Source organism: Triticum aestivum, chromosome 6B (genome assembly GCF_018294505.1).
Source record: "Triticum aestivum cultivar Chinese Spring chromosome 6B, IWGSC CS RefSeq v2.1, whole genome shotgun sequence".
In the NCBI taxonomy this organism is placed as follows: Eukaryota; Viridiplantae; Streptophyta; class Magnoliopsida; order Poales; family Poaceae; genus Triticum; species Triticum aestivum.
In genome coordinates this window covers 26,001,975-26,025,944 of record NC_057810.1, presented here as the reverse complement: position 1 = coordinate 26,025,944, position 23,970 = coordinate 26,001,975, and the positions used below count along the sequence as shown (strand labels likewise).

The window sequence follows — 23,970 nt, the reverse complement described above, 5'->3', positions numbered from 1 at the left end:
TGAAGAAAAGAGGAAGAAGGAAGAAGGAAGAAGAAGAAGGAAAAAAAAAGAGGAGAAGAAGAAAGGAATAGAGGAGAAGAAGAAAAAATAGAATTTTTTTAATTCTATTTTTTCTTCTTCTCCTCTATTCCTTTCTTCTTATCCTCTTCTTTTTCTTCTTTTTTCCTCTTCTTATTTATTTATCCTCTTCTTCCTCTCCTCTTCTTCCTCTTCTTATTTTCCTTTTTCCTCTCATTCTTTTTCTTCTTCTTTCTTCCGCTTTTCTTCCTTTTCCTTATTTTACTTTCTCCTCTACACTAACCTAAAATGAACTAACCTAAAATCGATATCTACTAACAACCAAAATAAAAAATTAATACATATATGAAAAACATATATAAACAAAAAAATGCTATGAACATTATATTCATACATACATATATAGCCACATCCATTCATCATATATATAGCTACCACATACATATATACATTATATATATGAAAAAAGTGCAATGAACAAAAAAAATACACTTATGAAAAAAAATACTATGAACATGTACACATATATATACACATACAAACACATATACACAAAAAATGCAAAAAATTGCTATGGAAATTGCAGGGGCGGCGGGGCGGCGCGCGGCGGCCGCGCATGGCAGGGGCGGCGGCGCGGCGGCCGCGCAGGATAGGGCAGGCGCGCGCCGGCCGCACAAGGACAGGGGCGGCGTGCGGTGGCCGCGCAGGGGCGCGGGACGGGAGGGGCGCGGGAGCAGGCTGTGCTCACAGGGGGCGGCGGCGACGGCTCAAGCGAGCAGCCTGACGACGTCGGTGGCGGTGGCGACGACAAGGTGGAGCAGGGGCGTCGGGCGGCGACGGCGACGAGGAGGAGCAGGGGGCGTCGGGGGAGAAGTGGGCGATTTGGCCGGAAACTGCTAAGTGTTGCTTATATAGCAAACCCTTTAGTCCCGGTTGGTGGCACCAACCGGGACTAATGCACCCTTTAGTCCCGGTTGGTGCCACCAACCGGGACCAAAGGCCTCTTTTTCGGCAGCCTAAAGGGCGGGAACCGGCGGCTTTTGGTACCGGTTGGTGCCACCAACCGGGACCAATGCCTCCCCCTTTAGTCCCGGTTGATGCCACCAATCGGGACCAAAGGCCCCTGTGCTGCCCGCCTCGGGGCCAAAGTTTAGTCCCACCTCGCTAGGTGAGAGGGGCGCGCAGTGGTTTATAAGCCCCACTGCCGCACCCCTCTCGAGCTCCTCTCCACCATAGGCTTTTGGGCCTACTTGCTATTGCTTTGCCTGATGGGCCTTCTGGGCCTTCTACGGGCCTGAATCCTGGCCCATAGTAGGGTTTCATGTCGTATTCAGGCCATGGGGGCCCAGTAGGAGGCATTTTTTTTGTTTTCTTTACTTATTGTTGCTATTTTTATTTTTTTTCCAGTTTTTTTGTTTTGTTTTCTGCATTATTTATTTTCATTTGTTTTTTGCTTTATTTTTTAATTGTTTTTGCTTTTAGTTTTAGGAAAATTATAAACTTTCTGTTAGTGCCATTAGTTTTCAAATTTGAAAACACTATTTTTGTTTTTTTGTTTTCTTTCTTGCTTTATTTATTTTATTTTGTTTCTACTTACAACAAAATATTATTGTTGTTTTTTTGTTTTGTTTTCTGCATTATTTATTTTCTTTTGTTTTTTGCTTTATTTTTCAATTATTTTTGCTTTTAATTTTAGGAAAATTATAAACTTTCGGTTAGTGCCATTAGTTTTCAAATTTGAAAACACTTTTTTTGTTTTTTTGTTTTCTTTCTTGCTTTATTTATTTTATTTTGTTTCTACTTACAACAAAATACTTTTTGTTGTTTTTTGTTTTGTTTTCTGCATTATTTATTTTCTTTTGTTTTTTGCTTTATTTTTCAATTCTTTTTGCTTTTAGTTTTAGGAAAATTATAAACTTTCTGTTAGTGCCATTAGTTTTTCAAATTTGAAAACACTTTTTTTGTTTTTTTGTTTTCTTTCTTGCTTTATTTATTTTATTTTGTTTCTACTTACAACAAAATACTTATTGCTGCTATTTTTAATTATTACGAGGGCCGAACCATAAGACATTAAAGCATTTCAAATGAACTATGAAAAAGTTAAAAGTTGGCATGGTATCATAAATTGACCCACATAGCATGTGCATGTACAAAACGGACAATGGTATCATACTCGTCAGTTACAAAGTTGGCATGGTATCATCATAATAGTTGCGGGAGAAAGTCTTCACTTTATCTTCGCTTGTGTCATTTGCTTATTGCGCTGTAACTATGGATAATCTTCATCGTTTATCAGGATGTTGGGGTCAGCCTTGACTTTGAAGAGAGGAATTTCATGAAACTTTTCATAATCTTCAGACATGTCTGTCTTGTCCTCCACTCCCACGATGTCCCTTTTTCCTGAAAGAACTATGTGGCGCTTTGGCTCATCGTATGATGTATTCGCTTCTTTATCTTTTCTCTTTCTCGGTCTGGTAGACATGTCCTTCACATAGATAACCTGTGCCACATCATTGGCTAGGACGAATGGTTCGTCAGTGTACCCAAGATTTTTCAGATCCACTGTTGTCATTCCGTACTGTGGGTCTACCTGTACCCCGCCTCCTGACAGATTGACCCATTTGCACTTAAATAAAGGGACCTTAAAATCATGTCCGTAGTCAAGTTCCCATATGTCCACTATGTAACCATAATATGTGTCCTTTCCCCTCTCGGTTGTTGCATCAAAGTGGACAACGCTATTTTGGTTGGTGCTCTTTTGATCTTGGTCAATCGTGTAAAATGTATTCCCGTTTATCTCGTATCCTTTCCAAATCAATACAGTCAAAGATGGTCCCCTGGACAACAAGTACAGCTCATCATAAACAGTGTTGTCACCTCTGATACGTGCTTCCAACCAACTGCTGAAAGTCCTGATGTGTTCACATGTAATCCAGTCGTCGCACTGCTCTGGGTGTTTGGAGCGCAGACTGTTCTTGTGTTCATCGACATACGGGTTCACTAAGGTAGAGTTCTGTAGAACTGTGTAGTGTGCTTGAGACCAAGAATATCCGTCCCTGCATATTATTGAGTGCCTTCCAAGCGTGCCTTTTCCAGTCAGTCTCCCCTCATACCGCGATTTAGGGAGACCTATCTTCTTAAGGCCAGGAATAAAGTCAACACAAAACCCGATGACATCCTCTGTTTGATGGCCCATGGAGATGCTTCCTTCTGGCCTAGCGCGGTTACGGACATATTCTTTAGGACTCCCATGAACCTCTCAAAGGGGTACATATTGTGTAGAAATACGGGGCCCAGAATGACAATCTCGTCAACTAGATGAACTAGGACGTGCATCATGATATTGAAGAAGGATGGTGGGAACACCAGCTCGAAACTGACAAGACATTGCACCACATCACTCCTTAGCCTTGGTATGATTTCTGGATCGAGCACCTTCTGAGAGATTGCATTGAGGAATGCACATAGCTTCACAATGGCTAATCGGACGTTTTTCGGTAGAAGCCCCCTCAATGCAACCGGAAGTAGTTGCGTCATAATCACGTGGCAGTCATGAGACTTTAGGTTCTGACACTTTTTCTCTGCCATATTTATTATTCCTTTTATATTTGATGAGAAGCCAGTCGGGACCTTCATACTAAGCAGGCATTCAAAGAAGATTTCCTTCTCTTCTTTGGTAAGAGTATAGCTGGCAGGACCTTCATACTGCTTTGGAGGCATGCCGTCTTTTTCGTGCAAATGTTGTAGGTCCTCCCGTGCCTCAGCTGTATCTTTTGTCTTCCCATACACGCCCAAGAAGCCTAGCAGGTTCACGCAAAGGTTCTTCGTCACGTGCATCACGTCGATCGAAGAGCGGACCTCTAGGTCTTTCCAGTAGGGTAGGTCCCAAAATATAGATTTCTTCTTCCACATGGGTGCGTGTCCCCCAGCGTCACTCGGAACAGCTAGTCCACCGGGACCCTTTTCAAAGATTACGTGTAAATCATTGACCATAGCAAGTACGTGATCACCGGTACGCATGGCGGGCTTCTTCCGGTGATCTGCCTCGCCTTTGAAATGATTGCCTTTCTTTCGACATTGATGGTTGGTCGGAAGAAATCGACGATGGCCCAGGTACACATTCTTCCTGCAGCTTGCCAGGTATATACTATCGGTGTCAAGTAAACAGTGCGTGCATGCATGGTATCCCTCGTTTGTCTGTCCTGAAAGGTTACTGAGAGCGGGCCAATCGTTGATGGTCACGAACAACAACGCCTTTAGGTTAAATTCCTCATGTTTGTGCTCATCCCACGTACATACACCGTTTCCATTCCATAGCTGTAAAAGTTCTTCAACTAATGGCCTTAGGTACACATCAATGTCGTTGCCGGGTTGCTTAGGGCCTTGGATGAGAACTGGCATCCATAATGAACTTCCGCTTCATGCACATCCAAGGAGGAAGGTTATACATACATAGAGTCACGGGCCAGGTGCTGTGATTGCTGCTCTGCTCCCCGAAAGGATTAATGACATCCGCGCTTAAAGCAAACCATACGTTCCTTGGGTCACTTGCAAACTCATCCCAGTACTTTCTCTCGATTTTTCTCCACTGCGACCCTTCAGCGGGTGCTCTCAACTTCCCGTCTTTCTTACGGTCCTCACTGTGCCATCGCATCAACTTGGCATGCTCTCCGTTTCTGAACAGACGTTTCAACCGTGGTATTATAGGAGCATACCACATCACCTTCGCAGGAACCCTCTTCCTGGGGGGCTCGCCGTCAACATCACCAGGGTCATCTCGTCTGATCTTATACCATAATGCACCGCACACCGGGCATGCGTTCAGATCCTTGTACGCACCGCAGAAGAGGATGCAGTCATTAGGGCATGCATGTATCTTCTGCACCTCCAATCCTAGAGGGCATACGACCTTCTTTGCTGCATATGTACTGTCGGGCAATTCGTTATCGTTTGGAAGCTTCTTCTTCAATATTTTCAGTAGCTTCTCAAATCCTTTGTCAGGCACAACATTCTCTACCTTCCACTGCAGCAATTCCAGTACGGTACCGAGCTTTGTGTTGCCATCTTCGCAATTGGGATACAACGACTTTTTGTGGTCCTCTAACATGCGATCGAACTTCAACTTCTCCTTTTGACTTTTGCATTGCGTCCTTGCATCGACAATGACCCGTCGGAGATCATCATCATCGGGCACATCATCTGGTTCCTCTTGATCTTCAGCTGCTTCGCCCGTTGCAGCATCATCGTGCACATCGTCTGGTTCCTCTTGATGTTCAGTAGCATCACCGTATTCAGCGGGCACATAGTTGTCATCGTACTCTTCTTCTTCGCCGTCTTCCATCATAACCCCTATTTCTCCGTGCCTCGTCCAAACATTATAGTGTGGCATGAAACCCTTGTAAAGCAGGTGGGTGTGGAGGATTTTCCGGTCAGAGTAAGACTTTGTATTCCCACATATAGGGCATGGACAACACATAAAACCATTCTGCTTGTTTGCCTCAGCCACTTCGAGAAAATCATGCACGCCCTTAATGTACTCGGAGGTGTGTCTTGAACCGTACATCCATTGTCGGTTCATCTGCGTGCATTATATATAATTAAGTGTGTCAAAAATCATTACAGAACATCATGAATAGATAATTAAGTGACCAAATTAATAGAAGTTCATCATCACATTAAAACCAAAGTACATACATAGTTCTCATCTAACAACATAAAGCTCTGCAGAGCATCTAAATTAATTAAACCATACACTGAAACTATGTAAAACATTTCAATGCGAAAACAAATGCGATCATAATCGCAACCAATGTAACAACTGATCCAACGGCATAATGATACCAAGCCTCGGTATGAATGGCATATTTTCTAATCTTTCTAATCTTCAAGCGCATTGCATCCATCTTGATCTTGTGATCATCGACGACATCCGCAACATGCAACTCCAATATCATCTTCTCCTCCTCAATTTTTCTATTTTTTCCTTCAACAAATTGTTTTCTTCTTCAACTAAATTTAACCTCTCGACAATAGGGTCGGTTGAAATTTCCGGTTCAACAACCTCCTAGATAAATAAAATCTATGTCACGTTGGTCGGCATAATTGTCATAAACAATAAATGAACCAATAGTTATGAAAAGATAATATATACCACATCCGAATCATAGACAGGACGAGGGCCGACGGGGGCGGATACCAAAACCATCACACTATATAAGATGCAATAATAAAAGTAAGAAAATTATACAAGTATCTATATAAACATACAAGTAAGAATTTTTTTCCTTTCAGAAAGAAGATAAGAACAAGAGGCTCACCACGGTGCCGGCGACGAGATCGGCGCGGGCGATCGACGGCGGTGAAGACGGGGACGGGACGTGACGGACCGCTAAACCTAGACAAATATTAAGGAAAATGAAGCTTGGAGGTCGAGCTTGGAGAGGAGAAAGCTTAAGTAGTGTGGCTCGGGCATTCCATCGAATACCTCGTGTGCATAGGAGGTGAGCTAAAGCACCACAAAGCTCTCCCCTCGCCGGCCACGAAAAACAGAGCACTCGGAGTGCTCTGTTTGCGGGCGAGGGGTATATATAGGCAACTAATTGGTCCCGCTTCGTGCTACGAACCGGGACTAAAGGACAGCCTTTGGTCCCGGTTCATGCCACCAACCGGGACCAATGGTGGTGGGGCAGGAGCGAGGCCCATTGGTCCCGGTTCGTCCCACCAACCGGGACCAATAGGTCCAGTCGAACCAGGACCAATGGCCCACGTGGCCCGGCCGGCCCCCGGGGCTCACGAACCGGGTCCAATGCCCCCATTGGTCCCGGTTCTGGATTGAACCGGGACTAATGGGCTGATCCGGCCTGGACCATTGCCCTCTTTTCTACTAGTGTACTCACCGGCTTGTAACACAATCACGAAATCCCACGATTATATGATCGCACGAGGCGATCAATGAGGCGACCAGGTTTCCCTTGTGCGCCGCCGGTGACGACGTCGGTTCCCTCTCTCTTCGTCGGCCGCTCCAGCGACGGGAGGGAGGGGGAATCTCGGGTCTGTTCGCTAGGTGTGTCTGTGGTAGGGTTAGGGTTGAGGGTGACGCTGCCGAGGCCGTTGCAGTGGTGTCGCGGTGGAATAAGTTTTTTCGGGCTTCGTTCACGGTCAGGCAAGGCTTTTGCCTGCGTCTAGGAGCCAGTGGGGTTGGGGATCCCCCGATCTCGTCGAGGTCGCGGGCTATGGTGGCTGGAGGTCCATCGGCACTGGCCGTTTGGGTCCTCAGATGGACGATGGATGCAGCGAGACGAAGACCTTTCTTCTTCCTTGTTGGTATGATTTGCTGCTGTTGTTCTTCTTCTTTCTCTGTGCTGATGCTGATGGGAGATTCTGCTTTGCCTGGGCGGATGGCCCGGCCGCGATGCTGGACCAGTCGGATGACTCGAGTTCTCTTTTTTTCAGAAGGGACACTTTTCGCGGTACTCAAAGCCAAAGATAGCGACAGCTGTTGCAGGTGTTTTGGATTGATGTCCATGCCCTCTCAGCGCTGGTGTCAAGAAAGAAGGAAGCAGCGTGGCGGCAATTGTACCGTGGTCGAAGATGATGACCTGCTTGAGACTACTTGCAGATCCTTCTGTTGTAGGGGTCTTCTCTCAAGATTCAGGGATGATGACACTGGGCTCCGGAGATCGTCTTGTGTTATGGTTGTCTTAGGGTACTCTAGGTGTTCATGGTCCTTTGTGTTTGCGTTTCAGTGTGCTTATAAGGGTCAACTACTTTATACTGATTCCTGATATGAATGAAAATTTCTCTCTCAAAAAAAAAGGTCTGTGGCGTTTGGGAGTCAGATTTTATCAGTGCAAAGTCGTCATGTTCCTTAGTTCCACGTGTGGTTGAAAGCATTTTGCAGAATCTAAAACATTGTCACCATGTGGATATAAAATCATGTGGAGTAGAAGGTTGCTGGAGCCGAATCATAATTCAGATCATTTGACGAGCTAGATGTTAATGATATCTTTTATGCACACTAAAATTATCAATAGTAAGCACGAGATTTTTCTTATTGTGGTCCAACGAAAAAAATTGAAAGGGGAAAAATCATGGTCTCTGCATGCATGATGATGCACATAACCATATTATTACCATATATAATTCATATCATTTTATCTTGATCGAACATTGCAAACAGACGAGGGCATCACACCCTGTGGAAACCGAATCCTAACTCAGGACTCCGCTCGAGTCAATAAGAAAGTAGGCGCATGTATATATGTACGTATATTGCATGGTTATTTTGGTCCAATACTAGGACTCCATTTTGGTCCTGTGTTTACCCCTATAAGAGTTATCTTTTTTTTTTTTGCAGGAAGTAAGAGTTTTTTTTTTGAACAAGGGAAGAGTCCAGAAGGACTCAGTCATCCATTGATAAGCATGATAGTACATTTTACAACAGGACCCCATGGAAACAGAAAACTGCGAACTAGGTCCTGCATTATGCAAACAAGACCCTGAACAAGGGAAGAAGATTGCAATCGGGTCCGAACTATCTGCACCCCGATGGATTCAGCCTCGCCGGCACCGGGGACGGTACCACTTGGGCCAACGAGACCTCCATGACTCCATGTCATAGACTCCACCGTTAAGCAGGATTGCCTCCCCTTTGGCATCTTGGCCGGGAGGAATGAAGATGGTCGCCCTTCGACCTGAGAATACGGCGGGTCGTCAGAGACCAGGCAGCAACCAAGAAGGGCACCACAGCCTCTCGAAATCCACCGCCGTGTGTGCTCACGGACCCCAACCGCAGTGTCCATCTTCCCCTGTGAGCGCCGCCACTTCTCCATCACCATGATGGATGCTGTAGACAGCAGCTTGGTGGAGATCCCTTTGCAGATCCGACTAGATCCAGCGAGAACATGCACCCAGGATTCGAACCACGTCGTGTTCTCCCGCGGGTTCCACTGCCGCCACCGAGACGGGACGAAGAAAATAGGGAGGACACTGGATCGGCTCGATCTGAGGCAGCCGCGCACTTATTCAAAGAGCTAGCGCCAGATCCGTCGACTTCCCTTCACGTCCACCATGGAGGAAGAGCAGAGGACGGCGCCGGCAACCACCGAGCGCTGTACACATGCGACGATGGGATGCACTCCAACGGCATAACGCCAGTCGCCCAAAAGGAAAGTCCAGGCAAACACCTCAGTCCTAAGCTACTATATACAGGAAGAGAATGGCCTCCTTTCCCACTCCATCTCCGGCCGGCAAAGCCGTCGAAGAAAGAGGAGAGGGGAGCCGGGTGCACATCGGCGGCTCTCAAGGAAGAAAGGAGGAGAGAGAAAGAAAAGGGAGGAAAGAGGAGCCCCCAGCAGAAGTAAGAGTTGTCCTTCTTGCTCAACCTACAAGCAACACTTGTGAATGTTATAAAAAAACTCAGGACTCTTGTTTCAGAACCATATATCTCTACCTAAACTACACCTAATAATAAAGGGGCTATTGCTTTTGGCTATACGTCGTGAAAATTGCCCACAAAGTAGCAAAACATTACCCACCAATGCCATCTATAAGTGATAAAAATGTTTCACACAGGGGAATCCCCGTCTGGGCCGGTCCATGCAGTAGAGACCTCCTATACTACGCTTTGTGCGCTCATAGAAGATACAGGGCGCCCGTTTGGGCCGGCCCATGTCCGCCCATTTGGGAATCCCGTCATTTTTTGAAATTTCGTTTATCACTTTTTCTTTTTGTTTTTTCTACTTTACATAATTTGGGACCTCAAAAAAATTCTGCAAATAAAAAATATAATTTTGAAATAAAATGATTGTGGATTCAAAAAATGTTTGCTTATTCAAAACATGTTTGCAATTTTTGATCTATAAGTGATAAAAAATGTTTCACACAGGGGAATCCCCGTCTGGGCCGGTCCATGCAGTAGGGACCTCCTATACTACGCTTTGTGCGCTCATAGAAGATACAGGGCGCCCGTTTGGGCCGGCCCATGTTCGCCCGCTTGGGAATCCCGTCATTTTTGAAATTTCGTTTATCACTTTTTCTTTTTGTTTTTTCTACTTTACATAATTTGGGACTTCAAAAAAATTCTGCAAATAAAAAATGTAATTTTGAAATAAAATGATTGTGGATTCAAAAAACGTTTGCTTATTCAAAACATGTTTGCAATTTTTGAAAACAAATGTTTGGGAAATAAAAAAATGTTCATTATTTTTGAAAAAGTTCATGTATTAAAACATGTTATGGAAATTGAACAAAATTTAGCCAATTCAAAAACATCCATGAATAGAAAAAATATCCTAAAAATTCAAAAGCTGTTCATGACATGAAAAATTTATTCGGCCCTAAAATGTTCACTGATTCAAAAAATGATCATTCATTTCCAAAAATGTTGCTTCAATCACAAAATGTGTATTAAATCAGAAGAATGCTCGTAACTTTCAAAAATGGTTCCACCAATTTCGAAAAAAATGTTCGTTGATTCTGGAAATGTTCGGCGATTTGAGAAAAATGTTTAAAAAATATTCACAATTTTAGAAAAAGTTTTGCAAATAGTATAGAGTCTCGACCTAGTAATAAAGGGGCTATTGTTTCTGGCGGTACATCATTTAAATTCCTTGCAAAGTTGCAGAATATTACCCACTGATGTCATCTTTTTTTTTTTTGAGAATCACCGATGCCATCTATAAGTGACAAAAAACATTTGAAACAGGGGAATTCCCCAGCCTGGGCTGGCCCATGTATGGACCACTTATACTGCGCTCTGTGTGTTGGGCGAAAATGCAAAATGCTCGTTTGAGCTGGCCAATTTGCGGGCGGCCGGTTTCCAATTTTTTTTCTTGTTTATTTTCCATTTACGATTTTCTCCTTTAAATAATAAGGTAATTCAAAAAAGTTAAAAAAAGGTAGTAAACCAAAAAAGTTAGTGGGTTCAAAAAATGTTCGCATACTCATAAAATATTCACACTTTTGAAAACAAACGTTTGGGAAATAAAAATGTTAATTTTTTTAAAAGTTCATGTATTAAGAAAGCGTTAATGAAATTGAGAAAATTTGGCCAGTTAAAAAAATGACCATGAATGGAAAAAATATCCTTAAAATTCAAAATTTGGTCATGACTTAAACAAATGATCATGCATCTAAAAAAATGTTCCTTAAATCGGAAAATTGTTTGTAAAATCAAAAGAATGCTCGTGAATTTGAAAAATGCTTCCACCAATTTCCAAAAAAATGTTCGTCGATTCTGGAAATGTTCACCGATTCAAGAAAATTGTTTAGAAAATATTCACAATTTTAAAAAATGTTTGCAAAAAGTATAAAATGTTCATGAATGCAAAAAATATTTTCATTTTAGAAGTTTTTGAATTTTTTAAAAGTGTTCAAGAATTTGAAAAATGTTCACGGTTTCAAATATGTGCACGAGTTTAAAAAAATATTAATGATTTCATAAAATTGAGAAAGATAATGTATATCGGTGATGTAGCTAAATATGGTTAAGACTATTGGAATTATGACTTCTGTTTTCTCCCTATACAACACACGAGCCATTTTGCTAGAATATATCTATACCCACTAATAACATACGGAGCGTTCTTGCCGGTTCACCCTCACGCAATTTTACAGAAAATCCCTGTTGTTTTCAGGTAATTAACCCAACATCCACATTTAAGTGAGAAAACGAGCTGTTTTTTTACTGTTTTACAGAAACTCTCCTCCCTTTTCTAGTAAATAACCTACACTCCACCATTAAGTGACAGAAAACGAATCCTTTTGATGTTTTAGCGCAATCCTTTTGATGTTTTAGCGCAAAACCCCCTGCCATTTCTATAATTAACCCGCAGTCCAACTAGAACAAATAATACTTTTTTAAAATATACGTATCTTTTTAAACCCTGACTCCAATTTTAACATGTTATATATAAAATTTGATTAGAAAAAATGTGTAGAATACGAGTATGATGTTATTTTAGCTTTTAAATATTTTTAAAATGATATTTAAGGTGCAACCTTAATCAATAGCGCATGATCCATCTTACTTTCGTACTGAAACCGACCCGGATTGAAGGGAACACCTCATCAAAGCCAAATTGGAGATGAAAGAAACCGTCAATAACAAAGCATGTACGCCTCGGCAAAATCTTGCATGAAAAAATAGCAGATTTCTCGTCTTATGCGGAGAGAGAGAGAGAAAGAGAGAAACGCCTCGGCAAGACCTATTGGAGTCTTAGTCATGATTATTGGGTTAAGACCGTGCGCTATTTTTGTCGGCCGTTGCAACACACGGCCAAACGTGTATAACAACAAAAAGTTTTAGGGAATAATCGTTTGGGTTGTCTTGACATCACAGCCGTCGTGACGTGACGTTATGTCCCAGAACAGTCTTTGCTTATTTACCATTTATATGACGTGACGTTATGTCCCAGAGAAGAGGGCACCACACGCGGTGGACACGGAATCCTCACTCTCAAAGACTATGTCACGTCACAGACGGTTGCACTCTCAAAATCATCTCTGGTAGAATCTCATCCCAAGCTGTTGTTTAAAACTTTTTGCTGATATATCCCGTGTATCAGCAACATGGTATTAGTTAGGGAAATTTAACTATATGATTCTCAAACAAGAGCGTGGGACTTTTGTTATAACATGCACACACGAGGGTTGCCTGTACATTGAGCAAGGAACACAACGCTTACACACGACCAGATCGAAGCCCTGGTATTGGATTAAGATACATACATCTATACATACATATATACTCCCTCCGTTTCTAAATGTAAGTTTTTATAGAGATTCTAGTATCAACTACATACGGATGTATATAGATGTTTTTTAAGTGTGAATTCATTCATTTTGCTCCGTATGTAGTCCATCCAGTGGAATCTCTAGAAAGACTTACATTTAGGAACGGAGGGAGTACATACATGCATGCATGCACCTATCGTCTTATTGACCATGTATACGAGTAGTTACTATGTGCTTGCAACTAGCAACGGTAGTATTAGTACCTATATATACTACGCAGGTAGCTGCATCTAGCACTTAGTGGCGGACCTCCTCCGCGATCTCGTCGGGGGTGCAGCAGCGGCAGCTAGTACGCCTGTAGCAGTTGTGCCGGCAGCAGCGGATGGCTCCGGCAGCGTGTCCAGCGTACCCGTTGCCATCGCCACTGCCACCGCCGCCGTCGTAGCCGACCTGAACACCGGCTTGGGTCTCCTTCTTGGCCTCTGCATGAGCAAAAACGGTACGCATGTAATTAGCCTAATGATGATACATACGAATACGAAACGTGTATATATAGCGAATCAGTTGAAAACTAGTGTGCACGAGTTTGTTCAGCTGTGGCCGCGAGGAAAGACGCAGCAAGCAGCAGGACAGCAAACACAATGAGACCCTTGGACGCCATGCTTGAAACCCTCGTCGACCTTCAATTGGGTGTGCAATATTGATCAGCAGCAAATACCTTGTACTAGCTAGCTGGGTTGTGTGTTGTGTGATGGATGATCGAAGCCAATTTATAGACGGGAGGTCAGCTTGGATAAGATAGAGGGGAGGTCAGCTTGGATGAGATAGGAGGAGCTGATCATGTAACAAGTTGAGGCTGGGCTCTCCTCCATCTCTTCAATGACGTCGGTCTTTTTGGTCTGCCTATAAGTTTCGTTAAATATATTTACTTTGATCAAACTTATAAAAAAAATATCAACATTCATAATGCCAAATTAATACCGTTAGATTCACTACGAAATGTAATTTCATAGCATATATATTTGATATTGTATATGTTGTTATTCTTTAAAATAAATTTGATCAAACTTTGTAAACTTTGACTTCATACAAATCTAATGCGTGGAGTAAAAATGACCGGAGGGATTAGCTGGATGTACATAGGACGCCCGGCTGGTGGGGCCAGATAGTATCCATGCATGCATGCATTAACGTTTCGCTCGCAGCATACATTTACTTGGCATCATCTTCAGGTGTACGTACAAAGTAGTGATGGCAGCGGTGAGGAAACGCGACAAAACTCGACTCGGCGACGGCGCCATATGCATGCACGCACCGATCCGCACCATGGGTACGAATTAATGTAGGTGTGCATCCAAATCCATCGGATAAGATATGCATGCCTTCCTCTGAATTCGGAGTACTGTACCGAAAATTGGCAGGACACACGAGTGCGGGGCCGAAATCACTGTTCTGACCTTGTCAGAGTTTTTAGTCGCAAACTGAACCTGACGTGAAAGTATTTCACGATTTGACCCTAGCCACATTGAAACGCCGAGGCAGCTAGCGTTTCTGGCCAACACGGAAACGCCGAGATAGCTTGCGTTTCTGCCCTGGCCCACAGTCAGTCGGAACCCGCTGTTTTCGCTGACGTGGCACGTCAGAAACGCCAATGTCCCTGGCGTTTCTGCCCTGTATGAAGTATTGGGCACGGGGCCGCGCGGGCCTGACCCAGCCCATCTTAGCTCCGCTCGTCGCTCGGGCAGTTCGTCCCGTGAGAAACTGGCGGCCGCCCCTCCCACTTCTTCACCAAATCTCCCCCAGATCTGCTATTTTGATCATCAAAACGAGTAGATTGAAGCACCCCCGAGTTGCTTGAGGTATTCTCTTCCCAATCCTCCATTTATTTTCAGTCAAGATTGGCTATTGTAGATGCATTTTTTCAAACATGGTGGAACCCTAAGATTGGCTATTGTAGATGCTTGAGGTATTTTGTTCCCAATCCTTGTGTTGAAGTATTCTTAGTTAACTTGTATAGTATTGGATTTAGAGAGAGACCATTTTTTAGGATTAGGTTGAACCTATTATTTGTTAATAATTAGTTGTGATAGATTCTTTAGGATAAAATAGGTTGAAAAGAATTGGTGTTGGTAATGTGGTTCGTGATTTATATGTTTGGGATAATTTGTAGTAGTTCTCACACAATTTTGTATATGATGTGGTCATAATTTTAAGCATATATCATAACAAATACATGTACCTTATTTTGTAGGATGTTTGAGCCGGATAAATATCCCGGCCTTGATGATTATTACGAGGAGAAGCATCGTGCTGTGCTTGTGGAAAGAGGGGAGGTAATTATGTATCTACATTGTCGATTCTCATATTGTGAGTATATTGTGAGTAGTTTAGAGAAGTATATAAATTGTGCGTGTGATTTTTGTAGGTTCCTCCAGTACTTCGGTTGAGAGGCCACAACCCACGTGAGTCATTGAGGTATGACCGTCGCTACGAGCCTTATTTTAGAAGAATGGATCTTCTTCAGTTTGTGCTCAACTTTAAAGGCACACCACCATGGCTGAACTCGACGGCCATTACCGCCCTTACGGACCGTTGGAGGCCGGAGACGCACTCTTTTCACCTTGCTCTTCGTGAGATGACCGTCACTTTGGAGGATATTGCGATGATCTCCGGTCTTCCGATCGAGGGCAGGGCTCTTACCGGAAAGGTGAAGTCCGAGGGGTGGCGACAAAGGGTTGCAGGTTTGGTAGGTGTTGAACCTCCCCCGTGGATTCATGAAACAAAGAAGGATCCTAGGCCATCTGGTGTTTTGTTCTCGTGGCTACAAGAACATTTTTATGAGTGCCCAGAGAATGCCAGTCCGGCTGTTGTGGAGAGGTACGCCAGGGCTTACTTATGGAATCTTTTGACCCAAGTGGTGTTTCCTGACGGCACGGGAGACACAGCCTCGTGGATGTTCTTGGACCCTCTTCGTAACTGGGATGTTAAGTGGAGTTGGGGGTCGGCGGCACTAGCCTTCTTGTACCGTCAGGTAATGCTAATTTGATGAATTTTCATTATATGAAAGAGTTTTTTGCATGTGATTGTTTAATGTGTATACAAATGTGCAGTTGGACGGAGCATGTATGAGGAGTAAGCCGAAATCTTGTCTTGGTGGTTTTGTTTGGGCCCTACAGATTTGGATGTGGGAGCGTATCCCTGTGGGCCGTAACTCGACCATTGCTCCGGAAGAACCTTGGGAGTGGCCTTTTGATGGGGACGAGGAGCGGTATCCCACTATCGCATACACGTGGGCTAATGTCCAAGTGTCTAGTATCGCAGCCATGGGGCGGTACAAGGCATACATAAGCGAGCTTGACATGCTTACTTACAACCAGGTAATTATCAAATGCCTTGCTATCAATTCAGATTTTTTTGTTGTTGTGCATGAGCTAGTGACATGTTTTGATGTAGGTTAATTGAAGGCCGTACATGGTACTTAGGCAGTTCCCTTTGAGAAATATGTGCTTTCGTGACCAACATCTTTGGCGTGTGTGTTGCCCCATGATATGCTTTTTTGCGGTGGAGTGGCATCTTCCACATCGTGTTTCGAAGCAATTTGGAGTACAACAACGCACCCCGCCGGAGTATGTTGAGACAAGTGTGGTGCTACATAGGTGAGAGTTTTTGTACCATATGTTGATCAATGTGTAACCACTGAAAAATGAAATTGATACCGATACTTCTCATACTTTGTAGGACGAGCCGGCAACACAACAAGAATGTCATTAATTGGGAGGATCACCATCTTATGTGGGTGGACATGTGGAATGCTCAGAGGAATGCCCGAGTTGAAGATGATCACACACCTGACAACGAAGAGGGGGCATATTTAAGGCATTTGGAGTGCCTTCGCAAAGAGTACAGAGTTATCCTTAAGGGTGCTTGGACTCGTGCCGATTGCTTGGAAGTAATGCCAAGTGAGGCTACTGATGGTGCATTCAACAACTCTATTAGGGAGACCATTGGAGCGCACCTAGATTATGGCCCTCTGCATGACCGAGTGGTATGCCTTTTTGTCTCTTTTTTGAACATGTGTCATTTCTTCATGAGTGGTGTGTCACTTAAGTTTTATTCAGGGCACGGAGCTATGGAGATGTATCAATGATAGTAATGTGGTGCTTGGCCGCGCACCTGGTAGAGAAACGGACGGTCTCATTAGGAGTACTCTACAGGTTAGAGGCCTTTTTAATATGAACATTTATTTTATATCATGTGAACTATTTTTGCATATTTACATGTCAATGCCTTTGACTCTGCAGAAGGTTGTGAATCGTTGCCGAACACTAGCCTCATCTCTAAGCTTCTTCGCAGCCTTCTCCCACCATCCCGCCATCTCATCTTCGCCATCCTCAAGCCCCTTCATTGTTGCCTTGTTGGGTTGAGAAGCCGCCATATCTATGAAAAATTGCAAGACATTAGTTAGTAAGGACAAAAACAACATGAAAATAATATTGGGAAACATGAAAATAATTATGAAGTGTAGCCACGTACGGAAATGGTCCATCTAGGTATCCAAACATTCCTCTAGCATTACCATGGCCTCTACCCATGAAACCTCCTCTACCACCACCAGAACCTCTACCCCTACCACGAGCACCATCACCGGTAACTCGTCCTCGACCACGACCACCCCTGGATCCTCGGCCATCCCTGGATCCTCGGCCACCACCGGAACCTTGGCCACCACCAAGGCAACCACCGGAACCTCGGCCACCACCAAGGCCACCACCGGAACCTCGGCCACCACCAAGGCCATCACCGGAACCTCGGCCACCACCAAGTCCATCACCGGAACCTCGTCCACCACCGGAACCTCGGCCACCACCAAGGCCATCACCGGAACCTCGGCCACCACTTAAAGAAGCATTGTGCCCTTTTGAAGTTTTGTTTGTTTTGCAAGTCCTTTTGTTGTGTGTCATTTCATTGCAACCACCGCATTGGTTCCTATCACGTGGCTCCATGAAATGTCCACTACCAAACTCTCTGGTGCTCATGAGGTCATCCATATCATTCCTGTATCGCTTTGTTCTCCTTCTACCCTTGGATTGTACCATCATCTCCGGATCGGGCCTAATGTTAGGACCGTGATACTCTGGCCACTGCGATGCGTCCAAAAAAGGGTGAAATCTAGACGCCCATGTTAACTTATGAGTTTGCAAGTTGAATTCATGCAACCTTACAACTACTCCATCGGAGATATCCACATTCCTGATGCGGGCCGCCGACATCATGTGTGAGCATGGCCAGTGGTACTTACTAGGCCGCTCACAAGTGCAATGTCTTGTCCTAAGAGCCACCTTAAATGAGCGACTACCATATGATTGTCCATCTCTAGTTGTCCCACCTGGCTCATCCACTTGGTATTTCATTTCTACATTATCGAAACAAGTGACTCGCTGGATGGCTGACTTGTCTCTCTGAAACTCCAGCCACTCGGCAACCTTCTTCAGATAAATTTCATTGGGAGGCTTCTCACTATCAGCAATCAACTTGTCGATTTCATCGGAGTGCTTCAAAAAATACTCATTTAGCTTGTAAAAGGTATATTCCGCTATTGCCGTCACCGGCAACTGACGGGGACCCTTCAAGACAAAGTTGAAGCACTCAACAAGATTGCTTGTCATGTCACCATATCTCATGCCTCCTTCGTCACATGCGCGTGACCACTTGTGTCTCTCATCAATATTCCTTTCTAAGAAATCTTTCCCACCTTCGTTTGCCTTCTCATAGATTTTGTTCAAGCGTGTCGTGAATGACTTAACGGAGAAGGCTACACATGCGGAGTTAAGATCCTTGCAAAGATCCTTGTTTTTGCAAGCTCTGTAAAAGTTTGCAACGAAGTGCCTCATACACCATCGGTGGTGAAGCCTCGCATGCCCTGGAATATGAATATCCACGGCCTTCAATATGCCTTGGTGCCGATCGGATATGATGCATACCTCCCTATTCGGAGGAATGACCGTGCTCCTAACAAGTCTCATGAACCATTCTCAGTTGTCTTGGTTCTCCATGGAGTCCAAAGCAAATGCCACAGGCAACACCTGATCGTTAGCGTCATGTGCCATTGCTATCATGAGTGTGCCCTGGTATTTCCCTGTCAAGAATGTCCCATCTATAGACAGAACCGGTCGACAATGCTCAAAAGCTGCAATGCATGGGCCAAACGTCCAAAAGGCACGACGGAACACTCCTTCAATATCTTGGACATAGTGGTACATTCCTGGGATTCTATAAGACATCGCTCCCAGCAACCTGGGTAGCATGTTGTAGGCCTCTTCCCATCCACCGTACAACATTCTGAGAGATACTTGCTTGGCCTTCCATGTCTTCCCATACTTGACCTTATATCCGAACTTATCTTCAATCCAACTCATCAACAACTTCACTTTAATGGTTGGATCCTCGGCTATATGTTTCTGGTATTTATAACCAATGAATTCCGAGGTTAGTTGATGGTGTGTCTTCCGTGCTTCTACGGCCAGCGGTGTGCATTGGTGAGTGGCTTTGCAACTAGTTATCTTCCACCAACCATCTTTCGTGAGTCTTCCATTGACTTTCCATTTGCATCTTTCTACCTCACATTTCACGGTGTATCGCTTGTTGCAGTCCGAGTGAACAACTATGAAAGGCCTGTGGTGTTTGACAGCATACTCACACAACCACATCCTGAATTCTAGCATGTGCTCGAACATCAAACCTTTCCTCACGTACGACATCGAAATCGCGTCGGGTGTACTACTTGGGAACTGTCTAGCCTCAATTGTCTTGCTCATGCCACCGTCAACTATAGCCTTATCTGCAAGGCTAACATCACAAAACAAGGGAACTTTGTGATCCCTACTGGTGAATTTTGTGTACCACTCTGCTTCTTTCTCAGTCAAGCCATCCTCATCCAACTCATTCACCGGGCCTTCATCATCCGAGTCATCCACACAAGCACGCTGATAGATAATGTCAAGATCCATGTCCTGATGCCTTACTTCGGCCTCTACGTCACCAACAATGTTGTGATGCCTCTCATACTCTTCATCGGAGTCATCACCATCATCTTTCATCGGTGCACTACCTCCGAACTCATATTGGGGATACTCATTGGCTTCAGCTTCAACTTTATGCTCAACAATAGGCGGCACACTACTAACCGGGCTCACATCATCTACTAAGGTTTGCTTCAAGTCAACATGAAAGAGAGGAGTCTTCACCACCTTACTTGCAAATACTTCGAGTGACTTGACTGCCGAGGATGCAACAACCTCCTTATATGCAACCCAATGCAAATTGGACTTGATAGGCATTGTCTTCATTCGACACTTGTGTGCCGACCCAACATCATATCTTCCTACTAATTCAACTTGGTCACTTGCATCCACCCACTTTAATCTTATCCGTGTTTCTTCCACAACCTCTTCATAACTAGGAGTCTCAAGAAATATCAATACTTCCTCATACTTGTCAACAATATCCACATTCATGAATGCCTCTTTGTCAACATAATGAATATACACAATCTTGTCCATCTAAAAAAGGGAACATAAGTATAAGAAATGTACAATGCTAAATATGCCACATTGCTAACAGAACCACTAACCCTAACCCTAAATCTTAACATTAGGCATAACCATAACCCTAAATCTTAACATTAGTCATAAACCAAACAATAAGGTATGCTCAACAACATCACAATGCAACACCATTAGAACAACAATACTAAAAACATCACATTATAGATCCATGTTCAAAACTAGGGTTAGGAACAACAAGAACAAATCAATCCAAATAGGCAAATCCAACCAATAAAAATTTGTGAGATGAAGGATGTTACCTCAACGAACGAAAATGACACCGGATCCACGGACCAACCCAATCAATTTGCAAGGATTTGAGAGGGGCTAAGTGAGGGACACAAAGGGGGAAAAGGGCAAGAGCTCGGGATAGGCCAATGGGGGAGAAGAGATTGAGTGGTGAGTGGTGGGTGAAAGCCCCACGACCACCTAAAATATCTGCACCAGAAACGCCATTGGTGCTGGCGTTTCTAGAAACGCTAGCTTGCTCGGCGTTTCAAACCCGCCACGTCAGCAAGCAACACCAACTCGGCCTGGCAGTGGGCCAGGAAAGAAACGCTAGCTTGGTCGGCGTTTCCGTGTTCATCAGAAACACCGCGGGCCCTGGCGTTTCTAAAAGGGTCAAATCATGAAATACTTTCACGTCGGGTTCAGTTTGCGACTAAAAACTCTGACAAGGTCAGAACAGTGATTTCGGCCCGAGTGCGGGAGCACTCGCCTGTCAAGTTCAGCCGTCCGTTCGATTTGCCTTGTGATTCATGCAGTAGGTGGATCCCGCATGAGGGCACAATAAACTTTAAGTTTCAAGGATGAAACTTAGACTGTGTTTGATAGCAAATGGTAAAATAAACCAAAGTATCCAAAACTGTAGTAATTTTGGCTGTAGGTATGAGATACCATGGTTTTACCAAAACACGGTATTTTGGAGTACTCACAATACATAGAACCTGTTTGGTTGTTTTCACACAATGCTGTAAATTGTGCTGCCTGTAAGACAATAGGTTTGGGGGAACCGGCACAACCCTCTAGGGGTGGCCTATAGGGTTACAATATACAACGTTACAATATACATGTGTAAATACAGAAGCTATATAGTCTAACACCCTCCCTCAATCTTAGCCACTTCCTAAAGAATCTAGAAGGGGAAGATTGCGCCTGCAAGCGTCAAACTGTGGTAAAGGCAATGGCTAGGTGAAGATGTCTGCAAGTTAGACGAGATAAAGTTGATCTATTGTTGCTTCTGAGAGACACGTTCACACACAAAGTGATAGTCAACTTCAATGTGTTTCGTTCGGGCATGGAATACCGGATTTGCAGAGTGGTATGTAGCACCGATGTTATCACACCAAAGGACATGAGACTGTGGTTGGCATATACCCAATTCCCGAAGCAAAGACTATACCCAGATAATCTCCGAAGTGGAATTGGCCAAAGATTTATACTCAGCTTCAGTACTGCTATGTGAGACAGTGGCCTGTTTCCGAGCACTCCAGGCGATCGGATTAGAGCCAAAGAACACAGCATAACTGAGGGAGTCCTGGACTAGGGGGTGTCCGGATAGCCGGACTATCGTCACGGCCGGACTCCAAGACTATGAAGATACAAGATTGAAGACTTCGTCCCGTGTCCGGATGGGACTTTCCTTGGCGTGGAAGGCAAGCTTGGCGATACGGATATGTAGATCTCCTACCATTGTAACCAACTCTGTGTAACCCTAACCTATCCTGTGTCTATATAAACTAGAGGGTTTTAGTCCGTAGGACAGAACAACAATCATACCATAGGCTAGCTTCTAGGGTTTAGCCTCCTTGATCTCGTGGTAGATGTACTCTTGTACTACCCATATCATCAATATTAATCAAGCAGGAGTAGGGTATTACCTCCATCGAGAGGGCCCGAACCTGGGTAAAAACATTGTGTCCCTTGTCTCCTGTTACCATCCGCCTAGACGCACAGTTCGGGACCCCATACCCGAGATCCGCCGGTTTTGACACCGACATTGGTGCTTTCATTGAGAGTTCCTCTGTGTCGTCACCAATAGGCCCGATGGCTCCTTCGATCATCAACAACGACACGGTCCAGGGTGAGACTTTTCTCCCCGGACAGATCTTCGTGTTCAGCGGCTTTGCACTGCGGGCCAATTCGCTTGGCCATCTGGAGCAGATCGAAAGCTACGCCCCTAGCCATCAGGTCAGATTTGGAAGTTTGAACTATACGGCCGATATCCGCGGAGACTTGATCTTCGACGGATTTGAGCCGCAGCCAAGCGTGCCGCACTGTCTCGATGGGCATGATCTAGCTCTGCAGCCGAACAGTGCCTGGAGGCCGCACCAGTATCCGCTCCGACCCTTAATCCGGGGCCGGATTCCCCAATCGAGGACGAGTGGTTGGACACCGCCTCGGGGGCCATAATCTCTACGGCGATCGAGCCGAACTCCATCCCTGTCCTTTGCGAAGACCTCGACTCCAGGGTGCCGGACTCCTCTCAGGACTCCGAACCCTCCGCGCCCCTGCCAATCGAATCTGATTGGGCGCCGGTCATGGAGTTCACTGCCGCGGACATCTTTCAGCACTCGCCCTTTGGCGACATCCTGAATTCACTAAAGTCTCTCTCTTTATCCGGAGAGCCCTGGCCGGACTACGGACAGGAAGGTTGGGATGCGGACGACGAAGAAATTCAACGCCCACCCACCACACACTTTGTAGCCATTGTCGATGATTTAACCGACATGCTCGACTATGACTCCGAAGACATCGATGGTATGGACGACGACGTCGGAGACAACCAAGACCCGGCACTCACAGGGCACTGGAAGGCCACCTCGTTATATGACATATACATGGTGGACATCCCGAAAGATGGGAACGACGATGGAACAATGGAGGATGACCCCTCCAAGAAACAGCCGAAGCGCCGACGTCAGCGGCGCCGCTCTAAATCCCGTCACAATAAAAACGGTGATTCCGGCACGGGAGATAATAGCACTCCGGACAGTGCTGAAGAGAACCCCCTCCAGCAGGACTCAGCGCAGGAGGAGGGAGAAGCAAGTCCGCACGACAGTGCGACAGAAAGAGAGGTCGAGGACGATAATTATGTGCCTCCCTCCGAAGATGAGGCAAGCCTCGATGACGACGAATTTGTCGTGCCTGAGGATCCCGTCGAACAGGAGCAAATCAAACGCAGGCTTATAGCCACGGCAAGCAGCCTCAAGAAAAAGCAGCAACAGCTTAGAGCTGATCAAGACCTGCTAGCTGACAGATGGACTGAAGTCCTTGCAGCCGAGGAGTATGAACTCGAACGCCCCTCCAAAAGCTACCCCAAACGCAGGCCGTTGCCTCGACTAGAGTAGGAAGCACCCAAGTCACCAGCGCACGACATGGCAGACCGGCCACCCCGTGGCCGTGACAGAGAAGCCTCTCGGCCCTCCGCTCAAGCCACACCCCGACGCCGCTCAAAAAGTACCAAGGGAAAACGTGCCGGACTTGCGAGATATATTGGAGGATAAGGCAAAACATACAAGATCGATCTACGGATCGCGTGGGCGCCCAGCAACACGAGATGATTACCGTCGCGCCGGATACAGCAAAACCGGCCGGGCCGAACACAGTAGAC

At 44.9% G+C, this 23,970-nt stretch overlaps 1 protein-coding gene across 1 annotated transcript; it reads right to left on the bottom strand.

The window, feature by feature from the left end:
- Positions 1 to 12,835: 12,835 nt before the first annotated feature.
- LOC123133235 (glycine-rich cell wall structural protein-like) lies at positions 12,836 to 13,483 on the bottom strand. Its single transcript, XM_044552755.1, has 2 exons — positions 13,336 to 13,483; positions 12,836 to 13,235 (listed from the first exon to the last, which is right to left on the bottom strand). The coding sequence occupies exons 1-2, from the start codon at positions 13,412 to 13,414 to the stop codon at positions 13,051 to 13,053; spliced, it is 264 nt and encodes an 87-aa protein (XP_044408690.1). The 5' UTR covers positions 13,415 to 13,483; the 3' UTR covers positions 12,836 to 13,050.
- Between the last annotated feature and the right edge of the window lie 10,487 nt (positions 13,484 to 23,970).

Coding starts and splice junctions, on each gene's coding strand:
- LOC123133235 (XM_044552755.1), bottom strand. CDS start 13,414: ATGGCGTCCAAGGGTCTCATTGTGTTTGCTGTCCTGCTGCTTGCTGCG. Junction 13,236..13,335: donor GGCCACAGCTGAACAAACTC/GTGCACACTAGT, acceptor TTGCTCATGCAG/AGGCCAAGAAGGAGACCCAA.